The 13,933-nt window shown below is 40.0% G+C and overlaps 1 protein-coding gene across 2 annotated transcripts in view; it reads right to left on the bottom strand.

The window, feature by feature from the left end:
• The window catches only part of LOC138638769 (cytochrome P450 2K6-like), a 92,862-nt gene that overhangs the window by 4,574 nt on the left and 74,355 nt on the right, over positions 1–13,933 (bottom strand). For both annotated transcript variants that reach the window (XM_069728339.1, XM_069728340.1), the window contains exons 5-8: positions 13,664–13,837; positions 9,629–9,770; positions 7,896–8,080; positions 1,611–1,752 (exon numbers count right to left, since the gene is read on the bottom strand). In XM_069728339.1, coding sequence (XP_069584440.1) covers positions 1,611–1,752; positions 7,896–8,080; positions 9,629–9,770; positions 13,664–13,837 — 643 coding nt within the window. The remainder of the gene's footprint in view (positions 1–1,610; positions 1,753–7,895; positions 8,081–9,628; positions 9,771–13,663; positions 13,838–13,933) is intronic.

Consider the following 13,933-nt stretch of genomic DNA (forward strand, 5'->3'; position numbering starts at 1 on the left):
TATAGTATATATCTGTGTGTCATCTCCTCCTGTATATAGTATATACCTGTTTGTCATCTCCTCCTGTATTAGACCTCGTTCACACGTTATTTGCTCAGTATTTTTACCTCAGTATTTGTAAGCTAAATTGGCAGCCTGATAAATCCCCAGCCAACAGGAAGCCCTCACCCTGGCAGTATATATTAGCTCACACATACACATAATAGGCAGGTTATGTGACTGACAGCTGCCGTATTTCCTATATGGTACATTTGTTGCTCTTGTAGTTTGTCTGCTTATTAATCAGATTTTTATTTTTGAAGGATAATACCAGACTTTTGTGTGTTTTAGGGTGAGTTTCGTTTGTCAAGTTGTGTGTGTTGAGTTGCGTGTGGCGACATGCATGTAGCGACTTTTGTGAGATGAGTTTTGTGTGGCAACATGCGTGTAGCAACTTTTTGTGTGTCGAGTTGCATGTGACAGGTTAGTGTAGCAAGTTGTGTGCAGCAAGTTTTGCATATGGCGAGTTTTGCGCATGGCGAGTTTTATGTGTGGTGCCTTTTGAGTATGTGCAAGTTTTGTGTGAGGCAACTTTTGCATGTGTTGCAACTTTTGTGCATGTGGCAATTTTTCCGCGTGTACAAGTTTTGCGTGTGGCGAGTTTTCCATGAGGTGAGTTTTGCACTTGTGGCGAGTTTTGCGTAAGCATAGTTTTTGCATGTGGCGAGTTTTGCGCGTGGTGAGTTTTGAGTGGCGACTTTTGTGTTTCGACTTTTATGTGGCGAGGTTGGTGTATGTGTGGTGAAATGTGTGCTGAGGGTGATATATGTGTTCAAGCATGTAGTAGTGTGTGGCGCATTTTATGTATGTGTTCATATCCCCGTGTGTGGTGAGTATCCCATGTCGGGGCCCCACCTTAGCAACTGTACGGTATACACTCTTTGGCGCCATCGCTCTTGTTCACATCTGGCAGCTGTCAATTTGCCTCCAACACTTTTCCTTTCACTTTTCCCCATTATGTAGATAGGGGCAAAATTGTTTGGTGAATTGGAAAGCGCGGGGTTAAAATTTCACCTCACAACATAGCCTATGATGCTCTCAGGGTCCAGACGTGTGACTGTGCAAAACTTTGTGGCTAGCTGCGACGCCTCCAACACTTTTCCTTTCACTTTTTTCCCCATTATGTAGATAGGGGCAAAATTGTTTGGTGAATTGGAAGGCGCGGGGTTAAAATTTCGCCTCACAACATAGCCTATGACGCTCTCGGGGTCCAGACGTGTGGCTGTGCAAAATTTTGTGGCTGTAGCTGCGACGGTGCAGATGCCAATCCCGGACATACATACACACACACACACACATACACACACACATTCAGCTTTATATATTAGATTTCAAAAATTTAAATTTGCAGGAATCTGCAAACTTTGTTAAATTTTAAATTAATTTGATTTAATTTAGAATAATTCTGCTTATCCTTAGTGGTTAATCTCTTCTAAAACAAAATCTAAAAGGGACAACCACCACAATGCGCAACTTTTTGAGATTCTTTTTGTAGCGATTTTGACTTGAACATGGAGGACCAAAAGGAAACATTCACGATCCTAATATTGGGTTAAGGAAGAGTATATTACCTGCTGAGAAGGGCATAAAAGCAAATCTTTTGACGAACTGTCCCTCTGAACCAAGAAAATGTTCAGGATAAAAGGATCTAGGCTTCTCAAACTGTGTTTCATCATGTAAAACTGATTCCAAAAGGGGGATAATGTATGTGCCCTAAGGACAAATATATTAAAATGGATCATAAATTATTCATAATGTGGATTGTTTCATATCTATGTACTGGCAGGTTTCATTATTATACAGTTAGATTCAGAAATATTTGGACAGTGACACAAATTTTGGCATTTTAGCTGTTTACTAAAACATATTTAAAATACAGTTATACAACCATGATGGGCTTAAAGTGCCAACTCTCAACTTTAATATCATGGTATTCACATCCAAATTGAAGTAAGGGTTTAGGAATTACCACTCTTTGAAATATAGCTGCTTCTTTTTCAAGGGATCAAAGTTAATTGGACAATTATCTCAAAAGCTTTTTAGTGGGTTGCATGGGCTTTTCCCTCATTATTCCATCATCAATTAAGCAGCTAAAAGGTCTGAAGCTTATTCCAGGTGTGGCATTTGCACTTGAAAGCTGTAAACCCACATCATGCGGTCAAAGAAGCTCTCAATGGAATATAAACAGATTCATAAGCATGAAAACAAAGAAGCCCACCAGAAAGATAGAAGAAGTGTAAGAGTGACCAAGTCAACATCTTGGTACATTCTGCAAAAAAAAAATGAGCACATTGGTAAGCCTGGAAACTCGTAAAGGCCTGGATGTCCACATAAGACAACAGTGGTGGATGATCACAGAATGCTTTCCATGGTGAAGACAAATATCTTCACAACATCCATCTAAGTGAAGAACACTTCCCAGGAAATAGATGCTTCTGTATCTAAATCTAACATAAATAGAAAACTTCAGGAGAGTAAATACAGAGGGTACACCAAAAAAAGGTACAAGTAATCAGCCTTAAAAACATAAATGCCACATTAGACTTTGAAAAAAAATATCTAAAGAAGCCAGTCCAGTTATGGAACAGTAAAACTAATAACAACCTGTACCAGAATGATGGAAGACAAAAGTATGGAGATGGCTTGGAACAGCTCATGATTCAAAGAGCACCACATTCTTGGTAAAACATTGTGAAGACATTGTGATGGCGCTGGCATGCCTGGCTCCCAATGGCATTGGGTCACTAGTAGTGTTGAGCATTCCAATACCGCAAGTATCGGGTATCAGCTGATATTTGCGGTATCGGAATTCCGATACCGAGTTCCGATATTTTTGTGATATCGGGAATCGGTATCGGGATTAAGATTCATGTGTAAAATAAAGAATAAAAATAAAAAATATTGATATACTTACCCTCAGACGTGCCCTGGTTGTCACCGCTGCAACTGCCATGCTTCCGTTCCTAAGAATGAGCGCGTTAAGGACCTTCGATGACATCGCGGCTTGTGATTGGTCGCGTGAGCGGTCACATGACCGCTCAGTGACCAATCACAAGCCGAGACGTCATCGAAGGTCCTTAACGCGCTCATTCTTAGAAAGGGAAGCATGGCGGTTGCAGCGGTGACAACCAGGGCGCGTCCGAGGGTAAGTAAATCAATATTTTTTATTTTTATTCTTTATTTTACACATGAATATGGATCCCAGGGCCTGAAGGAGAGTTTCCTCTCCTTCAGACCCTGGGAACCATAGAGGATACCTTCCGATATTTGTGTCCCATTGACTTGTATTGGTATCGGATATCGGTATCAGCGATATCCGATATTTTTCGGATATTGGCCGATACCATCCGATACCGATACTTTCAAATATCGGACGGTATCGCTCAACACTAGTCACTAGTGGTTATTGTTGATGTGACTGAAGAAAGAAGCAGCCGGATGAATTCTGTATATACAAGGTGATACTTTCTGCTCAATTTCAAACAAATGAAGCAAAGTTGATAGGATGAAGCTTCATATTACAGATGGACAATGACCAAAAACATAATGCTAATGTAAGGGTGGTTTCACATTTGCGGCTTTTTTTTTGCGTTTTTGCGGTAAAAAACGCAAAAAAAAACGCATGCGTTTTTTTCTCTATATTTAACATTAAAAACGCATGCTTTTTTTGTATGCGTTTTGACGCGTTTTTGCAACGCATGCGTTTTTTGCGGCAAAAAAATGCATTGCTGTCTATGTAAACGCATGCGTTTTTAACCACATGTGTTTGCATGCATTAAAAACGCATGTGTTTTTTAAAAAAAAAAACACACTGATAAACAACCCCACACCATAAAATTGATAAAGGGATCCTACCCCTAACCCTACCCCTAACCCTAACCCTAAACCTAATCCCTTTAAGGGTAGGGTTAGGGGTAGGGTTAGGATCCCTTTAGGGTTAGGATCCCTACCCCTAACACTACCCCTAACCCTAGCTCTTTCTGTTTATAGTGGGTTTTTTACTTTATTTTGATGATTGGCAGCTGTCACACATTTATCTGCATGCGTTTAAAAAACGCAAACGCATGAAAAAACGCATGTAAACGCATCAAAACGCCGTGTTTTTTTCACCACATGCAAAAACGCATGTGTCAAAAAAAACGCAGCGTTTGCACGCATTTACATGCGTTTTTTCACCATGCGTTTTTTTTTTAAAAACGCATGCGTTTTGAAATGCAAGTGTGAAACCAGCCTAACCCAGGAGTTTTTAAGACAAAAAAGTTGATTTTTCTGCAATAGCAGAGTCAATCACCAAATGTCAACCTCATCGAGCAGGATTTCACGTGCTTAAGGCAAAACTTAAGTCAGAAATACCCCAAAACAAGCAACAACTGAAGTCAGCTGCAGAAAATGCCTAGCAAAGCATTGCAAAGGAGAAAATCCAGGGTTTGGTGATGTCCATGGCCTTAAGACATCAGGCAGTCATTGTGTGGCAAGGATTTTCTACAAAGTATTAAAAATATATATGTTATTTATGGTAAAGATAATTTGTCCAATTACTTTTGACCTCCTGAAATCACGAGACTTTGTAGAAAAATTGGTTGCAATTCTTAAACTTTTCACAGGACTTTTATGTACAACCCCTTTGATTAAACCTGAAAGTCTACACTTCAAATGCATCTCATTTGTTTAATTATAAATGCAAAGTAGTGGCCTACAGAGCTGAAATCACGAACGTTTTGTCATTTTCCAAATATTTCTGGATCTAACTGTATCTTGCAAATGCAACTAATGCTACTCCAAGTAGAAAGATCGAAAAAGTTTGTTAATGGCTATGATATAAAAACACTAGAATTTTATTTATATAATGGACTGGAAGAATTCAGCAAAACAAAAAGGCTTCCCTTAGTTGATTACAAATAAAAGTTATTAACCCAGCTACATGGAATAAAGACTCAATCTTCATTACGCAAACAAGCATTAAAAATTCCAACAGGGAAGACATCACAATAAGCAGGCATAACATACCTCCGTTTTTCGAGCAATAAAACCTCTCTTCATCCTAGAACATCACTGCCTCAACTGATGCTTGCAACCAGGTCATCTATTAAAAACCCTGAATAAAAAAAACAGCCTCTAGGAAGACCCATAGTGCCAAGCTTGAGATATGTGAGAATTGAGAATCTTAGGATTATAAGAAGACTAGTCAGCCTTGAGGTGAAAAATTTGGGATTCTACCAATCCCAAGGATTGTAAAAATAATTAAAGGAGTGCTACCAACTGAGATATTTGTGGCATCGCATTATAATGCAGTATGATATAAACATAGGTATGGTTTCCCTTTGTAGTTTCCTTCTTATTGGCAGTCCAGAGTGAAAGCCCTACCCTGTTTGTAGTGTGGAATAAAGGGTAAGAGGACCCTCCTCTATCTATGGAGATTTCTGGTATGGAACTCTCCATGTCTAAGATACTTAATGCCATTCCTGTAACTCTCTCCATTTAAAAAGCCAGTCCTAAAAAATAACTCTAAAGTACCAGCAACTAGGTGACACAAAGACCAATTAAAAGATGGTTGGGCCTACAGGAAGTGGGGGCGTGGCTTTTTCTTTGCACAGGAAGTGAGGCGGGCCTTTGTCTATCTTCAGGAGGCGGAGATAGGTATTTGCCTATTTGATCATGTTCTACTGTCTGTCAGTCATAACAGTGAGGCTGGCTTTCAGAGCAGGAGAGCTACTCGACAAAGACAAAAGTCATGCATGCTGATAGCCCCTTAGTGCAAAATAACAAAACTGTACTACATTACATAGGTTATGGCATGTGCATTTGACTCTCTGTAGAGAGCATGCTTCTTTATATAGCCGGCATCGATGTCTAACAGCAGTGACTGGAGCCTAGCTCTGGTCAATGCTGACAGCATAAAAGTGGCACAGTGGTCAATTCTCATGTGCAGCACTTCCCATTGGCTCTCCCTACATGATGCGGGACATTGATGGGTTACCATGGAGGTCAGTGTTCCTGCTTACAGCCACTGTTGCTGCCATCTTGATTCTCCTGTAAAGATTAGACTGAGTTTCATAAGAGACCCTGAGTATTGCAGTATATAGTTTAAGTGATCAAACAATCACAGTTTCAAATCTTTTGAGGATGCTAAAAAAATAAAGTAAAAAAAGTTATTGAAAATGAGATTTAAACACAAAAAAACAACAACTTATTAGTTATTGCTGCATCCAGAAATGTCTGGTCTATAAAAGAATCAAATGAATTAAATCATACATTAGATGTAATCCTGGGAAAAAAAAGTCAAGATGCCAGAATTGTGTTTTTTAAATAGAAAAAAAAAAATTGATTGATTGAAAAAGAAATTTAAAAGCAAAAACCAACAACTTATTTGTTATTGCTGCATCCAGAAATATCTGGTCTATAAAAATCTAAAATGAATTAACCCATACAATAGATGTAATGTCGAGAAGAAAAGTCTAGACGCCAGAATTGTGTTTTTTCGTTAAAACGCCTCCTTAAAAAATACAATAAAAAGAAATTTAAGACATCATATAAACCCCAGATTGATCTATACCATGTACCGTATATAAAACCGTCAGCTCAACAGAAATATAGAAAATGTTACAAGTTTCAGAAAATGCTACAAACAACAACGGTTTTGCATTTTGTTTACTACTTTAAATAAATTAAAATATATGCAAGTTTGGAATTGCCATAATTGTGACCTTGAAAACCACAAAGGCCTTTACTTCAGCCTCAAAAAGCAAGTCTTTATATGGCTATATCAATGAAAAAAAAAATGTACAAATCCTGGAAAAAGGATAAAAAAAAAAACAAATCCAAAAATAAAAATTCCTTGCAGAAGCGAAATTAAGATACAAGATACAGTTAATGGTAAAAGAGGCAGCTCATGGACATATTAGATTTAAATATACACCAAATGCTGTTTTACCTTGTGGGGGGTGAGGACTAGTGTTGACTGTTGAGCGATACCTTCCGATATTTGAAAGTATCGGTATCGGATTGTATCGGCCGATATCCGAAAAATATCAGATATCGCCGATACCGATACCCGATACCAATACAAGTCAATGGGACACAAATATCGGAATGTATCCTGGTTGGTTCCCAGGGTCTGAAGGAGAGGGAACTCTCCTTCAGGCCCTGGGATCCATATTCATGTAAAAAATAAAGAATAAAAAAAAAAAATATGGATATACTCACCCCTCCGGCGGACCCTGGACCTTAGCAGTGTAACCGGCAGCCTCCGTTCCTAAGAATGAGCGGGTGAAGGACCTTCGATGACGTCGCGGCTTGTGATTGGTCGCGTGACCGCTCATGTGACCGCTCACGCGACCAATCACAAGCCGCGACGTCATCGCAGATCCTTCACTCGCTCATTCTTAGGAACGGAGGCTGCCGGTTACAGCGGTTACAACCAGGGCGCGTCCGAGGGTGAGTATATCCATATTTTTTATTTTTATTCTTTATTTTACACATGAATATTCATCCCGATCCCGATTCCCGATATCGCAAAAATATCGGAACTCGGTATTGGAATTCCGATACCGCAAATATCGTTCGATACTCGATACTTTTGGTATCGGAATGCTCAACACTAGTGAGGACAGCAGGACCATGCTTTTCTTAAGCTTTTGTATGAAATGATGAGTATGTTTTAAAAGAAATGTTTCACCACTTCAGGTTTGCACTAGGCATAATAGTATTAAAAGTTTTGCTAGGAGGGTCTTTGGGCGGTACTGTCTTAGTTGTAGCACAAATATTTATTTTCATGTTCCAATAGTTAGGATCTGCATACAAGGGACTATCTGTATGGTCTGGTCCTATATGAAAGCAGCAAAAACAACAATGCATACCTTTGGTATATTGTAGCCCTGAAAGAAAACATCCCTTGTAGTTTCTCGAGGAAGATTCATCGGTAAAATATTCGCAAATCTCTGAGTTTCATGGATGATGGCATTGGTGTAGGGCATATCCTTACGGTGGTCAATCCGCGGGACCGCGGAACCAATCACTTTATCAATTTCATCGTGTACTCGCTCTAAAGGAGGTAGATTTTTAAAAGAAATATGAATTTAGTTAAATCCAATTTAATATTTGATTTGCTGGATAATATGAGATTCTGAAATGATTCACAACATTCCTCGGCAACCTGAAGCCACAGTTCTGTACTTGCCTCCAGTAGTTTCAAGGATCCTTACAGTGACATTTTTCTAAAATTTTCTTTGTTGATCTTCTGTACATTATTGTGTGATTCCATGGGACATGACTTTATCTAGGTAGATTGAGGTAGCTAAATACAACCATATGAGGTGACATCCTATGGAAGTGGCATCAAAAAGTTGGGTCTTGATTGGCTGCTTGTAAATTTCCCATGCACCACAACACTAGCTTCATCTTATCTTCTGAACAGCTACCCATTCGAATGCCAAAAATTATATGCATTGGGTAAAAAAAGTATTTAGTCAGCCACGAATTGGGCAAGTTATCTTAAAAAGATGAGAGAGGCCTGTAATTGACCACAGTTACTGGCACCTGAAACCCATAATGTGGTGGTGCACCATCTTGGTTGTCAGGTCCGAGCATTCCTACATGAACAGTTTCCTGGAAAGTGGATTGGTAGTTGTGGGCCAGTTTTATCTTTGGAGTCATCTGAAGGCAATCGTCTTGTAAGATATGAGATGTGAAGAATCTGAAACAACAGACACTGGAAGTCTGTGCTACCATTTCTTCTGCAGTGTAGCTATCAGTGTGTCAAGAGTGGGAGAAGAGGGTGGTATTGACAATCCAACACAGTGGGCAGCACTTTGAACACATTTTATAAGTGGTCATAAACTTGTAAATAACTCAAGAAAGAATAAGGTTACATTAGAACCAAGAATACCATTGCTTTTCTTGTGAAATTCTCAATAAATATGATGTGTCACATGACCCTCTTCCCATTGAAAAAAAATAAAGTTGGGTCCAAAATGGACGACTTCAAAATAGCCTCCAGGGTCACAACCCATCTTGAAAAGTTTTCCCCCTCCCATATACTAATATGGCACAAACAGGAAGCTGATATCACCAACCATTCCCTTTTTATTTAGGTGTATCCATATAAATGGCCCACCCTGTATAATCAATCCCAAGAATCTGAGGAAAGCTCAAAGGATCTAGATGAATTGCAACATCTGGCTATGAGCACTTCTTTCTAATCTGGGATCCTAAAAGTAGTTAAAGCTGGATTAGTAAAGTTTAGAAAACCCATACATTACTCCTAGCGGGGAATTCTAAGTTATTAGAGGGGCCTTATTCCAAGGGTCAACATCTTTTGGCCAGAGTAGATAGTAGTTATAAAAAGAGTCTCTCGTTCTAAAATACTTGTCCTGTCCTGCATTTCATGGACAACCCACGGATATAAATGGGCACAGAGGAATACTTGATTTCTCCTCTGGAGGTGCTGCAGGAAAATCAACCACTTTCTGTCTGGTTTCCCTACAGAGTACAAGACATCACTGAGGTTCCAAAGAAAAACAATTTGTGATTAACTAATTAGTAAGGTGTCCTTCTAACAAATAGAAAACTCATTTAAAATCACAGAACTTACTCTGAATTTCAGGCTTCAGTACCATAAATGTAATGGCCCATCGTATAGTAGATGATGTGGTATCTGTTCCAGCCATAAAAAGTGTCGTTAAGATGCTTAAAAGATTGTTTTCATGGAAATAAGTGTTGGGATCCAATTTTTCCTAAGTAGACATACACATGGATTGTACTTATATGATAGAGTGCACTTTGATTACACTCCTGACAATTTAAGCAATTACCAAAAAAGTTGTGTTCACTTCTAGGGTAGACACAATGGCCTTATTTCATCAAACCAAGCATTGTTGTCTTGATGAAGGGAAGTGCTGGAGTCAGGGATGCTTGAAACCTTCAACGTTGCCCACTTCTTGATGAATAAGGAACATCTGAAAAGTGACGAGCACCTCTGTGCAACTTGACGAAAATCTTACTCTAGTTATAGACTGAAGAAAGATTCATGATGCAAGGTATGCCACAGCTCATCATGAATTTGACGAATGGACATGATCATTCTCCATTAGACCCCCTTTCTGCCGCACTTCTGCCTATTTTCGCAGAAAACAACAAAAGTCACACATTTTTGCTCAACTCTGTTTGGAAATTTGTTTTTAACTTTTCAAAGTGTTTTTTTTTTTTTGCCAATATTCCTGTGTAATTATTTTGATGAATCGAGGCTTTTCTATTTTATGAAAAAAAAATTGATAAGTTAGGCTGGTTTCACATTTGCGTTTAAAAACGCAGCGTTTTAAACGCAAATGCATGTGGTGAAAAAAAACGCATGTAGATGCGTTAAAGCGCCACGTTTTTTAGACGCATGCGTTTTTGCATGTTTTAATACAAACGCAGCGTTTTGACGCGTTTAGGGTGGTTTCACACTTGCGTTTTTGTCTGCAGCGTTTTTTTTTCAAAAAAACGCATGCGTTTTTTTTCCTATATTTAACATTGAAAACGCATGCGATTTTTTGTGTACTCATTTGGTCGCGTTTTTTGACGCATGCGTTTTTTTACTGTGTGACGCCCGAGAGACCGGGGTACCCAGCACCGGACCAATGGGGTCTGTCTCTTGAGGGGGATGTCACGGGTGGCTTGACCCGGTGCTGTGGCCTCAAGCAATGCACAGTGTAAAGGGTATCGTGAGGGAACAGGCACTTACTTGATCAGCAGCAGGTTCTCCCAGCGGCGATGATCCCAATCCTGGATAGATGGCTATTGTCCAAATGAAAGACTGAGGCACTGAAACGTTTAACCAGTTTACTTTAACAAAAAAGGATTTACAACCAGTCCTGTCACCGGAGTCTGTATGGGAACTCTGAGTTACTTTGACCCTGCCAGGGTCTTCGCCTCTTATTGTACGCAATATCTGTGTGGCCCTGCTGCTGTATGTGAACTGGCTGCCGGCCCAATCTGTCCCCTCCGGGTCCTGGTTCGACGGGCAACCCGAGTCCTTTTATCGGCTTACTTCCTCCGGGAGTACCGCTGAACTCTGTGTCTGTTGCTGCGTCCGACCCTAGTGAAGCTGATATCACCTCACGTTTTTCCGGTTGCTGTATTATATGTAATGAATACAGCCACGGATCCGGTATACGTCTTTGCGCCTGTTCTGGGTAGTGATTAATGCTACCCGGTTCTCACAATGTCCTTTTTCTCTATCCCTCTTCTCCTCAGGCCGGTGATTTGGGCCTGGAAACCGTCATAGGGCTGTTAGAAATTCAGCTGTATGACCTCTCACTTTCAGCTCCTTAGCCCAACTGCCCAACTGCCAGTTCTTCTCTCAGACCAGAATGGATCAAGGGGAGTCTCTGGAGCTCCCCCTTCTGGCCAGAGGAGGTAGTGCAGTCTTGCTATTTTAGTATTTGTATTCAGTGTCAGTAACTATATTTGTGGCAAATACCTCTAGGGGTGCCACAACTGCATGCGTTCATTTTCTGAAATGCTACTTGTAGTATTTTTAGAAGCGTTTTTTGGACCCAAAAAAACGCATGTGTTTTCATGCTTTTTTTTTTGGGTCAAAAAATACATTGGAGTCAATGGGGACGCATGCGTTTTTTGGTGCATGCGTTTTTTGCGGTAAAAAACGCATGCGTTTTTTTATTAAAAAACCAGAAAACACACTGATATGCCACCCCCCAACATAAAGGTGATAAAGGGAACCTAACCCTACCCCTAACCCTACCACTAACCCTAACCCTAAGGGATCCTAACCCTAATCCCTTTATGGTTAGGGTTAGGGTTAGGGGTAGGGTTAGGGTTAGGGGTAGGGTTAGGGGTAGGGTTAGGATCCCTTAGGGTTAGGGGTAGGGTTAGGGTTAGGGTTAGGATCCCTTAGGGTTAGGGTTAGGGGTAAGGTTAGGGTTAGGGGTAGGGTTAGGGGTAGGGTTAGGGTTAGGATCCCTTAGGGTTAGGGTTAGGGGTAGGGTTAGGGGTAGGGTTAGGATCCCTTAGGGTTAGGGTTAGGGTTAGGATCCCTTAGGGTTAGGGTTAGGGGTAGGATCCCTTAGGGTTAGGGTTAGGGGTAGGATCCCTTAGGGTTAGGGTTATGGTTATGATCCCTACCCCTAACCCTACCCCTACCCCTAACCCTAACTATTTCTGTTTATAGTGGGTTTTTTACTTTATTGTGATGATTGGCAGCTGTCACACATTTCTCAGCATGCGTTTAAAAAACGCAAACGCATGTAAAAACGCATGTAAACGCGTCAAAACGCTGCGTTTTTTTCACCACATGCAAAAACGCATGCGTCAAAAAAACACAGCGTTTACACGCGTTTACATGCATTTTTTCACCATGCGTTTTTTGTGTTTTTTACCGCAAAAACGCACCTCAAAAAACGCCAATGTGAAACCAGCCTTACATGCGTTTTTTCCTGCGTTTGCGTTTTAAAAACGCATGATGAGAAGTGTCTGACAGCTACCAATCATCAAAATCAACAAGAAAACCTACTTTAAACTGAAATAGCTAGGGTTAGGGTTAGGGTCCCTAGTAACCCTAGGGATCCTAACCCTAACCTTAACCCTATCCCTAACCCTAACCCTAAGGGATCCTAACCCTAACCCTAAGGGATCCCAACCCTAAGGGATCCTAACCCTAACCCTAAGGGATCCTAACCCTAACCCTAAGGGATCCTAACCCTAACCTTAAAAAAACGCCGCTAGAAATTACTACATGTTGCATTTCTGCAACACAACGCATGCACAGAAAAGACGCATGCGGCGGCAAAACGCGGCAAAATGCATGCAAAAAACGCATGCGTTTTTAATGTTAAGTACAGGAAAAAAACGCATGCTTTTTTTGCGCTAAAACGCAGCGGCAAAAAGCGCAAATGTGAAACCAGCCTTACAAAACAAGGTTACGCTAAAATGTTTCAACTTTTGTCGTTTTCACCAAGTGACCATGATGACATCATCTGCACCTCTAGATTTCTGCCTGTTTATGACTGGTCAGTGTCAAAAGGGGAGCAGAGATACTTTCTCTACACATATAACATAAACATTTCCCAACAGAGTATCACAAAATTAGGTTATTAAAATAAATTAATCTCCCACCACTAATCTGTGCATACATCGAGCCAAGAACAATAGTCATAAACACTATGATGAACCTACAGCCATCATAGTGGCCTCATTCACACATCAGTTTTTCTTACAAAATAAGAAAAATGAACAGATTATTCTGATCAGTCTTGGATTAGATTTTGGTCAGAGCGTCATCAGTTTTTCTTGTGGATAAGAAAAAAATTTCTCCACCTTCTCCTATGTGACAGTCAGTGAAAATTGGATGTCAACTGAGTGCAGTCTGATTTTTTTTTTCCATGGACCCATAGACTTGCTTTGCCGATTTTTATGTTTGGATCAAAATTGGACATGTCTCCGCAATTTTTCGCAGACTACTCGGTCTGTGAAAATTCATGGACATTTGAGTGTCCCCATAGATTATCACAGGTATGAGTGTTGTTCATGAAACCATGGCTAGCACTCGTATGTGAAAATCGGAAGTGTGAACGAGACCTTAGAAAGAATCATTTACTACTAAGCATGATTTTTTTACACATTTTTTTACCTCTTCCTGTTTAATAAGAAATGCATCAATATAGCCACGCTGGTCATCTTTGTCCAGTGTCTTAAGGTGTTCCACAAATTTATTGTTAAAAAAAGTGTGCAGCTCCTTTACGTTTTTCATTATTTTTATATGGGCATCTGACACGTATTTAAAGCCCGGTAATACATTGTACAGCTGTGAAAAGATGATTGATAGAATATTAAACCACCTAAAGAAACTTGAGGACATGAATATAGTATATACAATATCAGAAACGCAGGAGAAATTATG

This window comes from Ranitomeya imitator, chromosome 5 (genome assembly GCF_032444005.1).
Source record: "Ranitomeya imitator isolate aRanImi1 chromosome 5, aRanImi1.pri, whole genome shotgun sequence".
NCBI classification, from domain to species: Eukaryota; Metazoa; Chordata; class Amphibia; order Anura; family Dendrobatidae; genus Ranitomeya; species Ranitomeya imitator.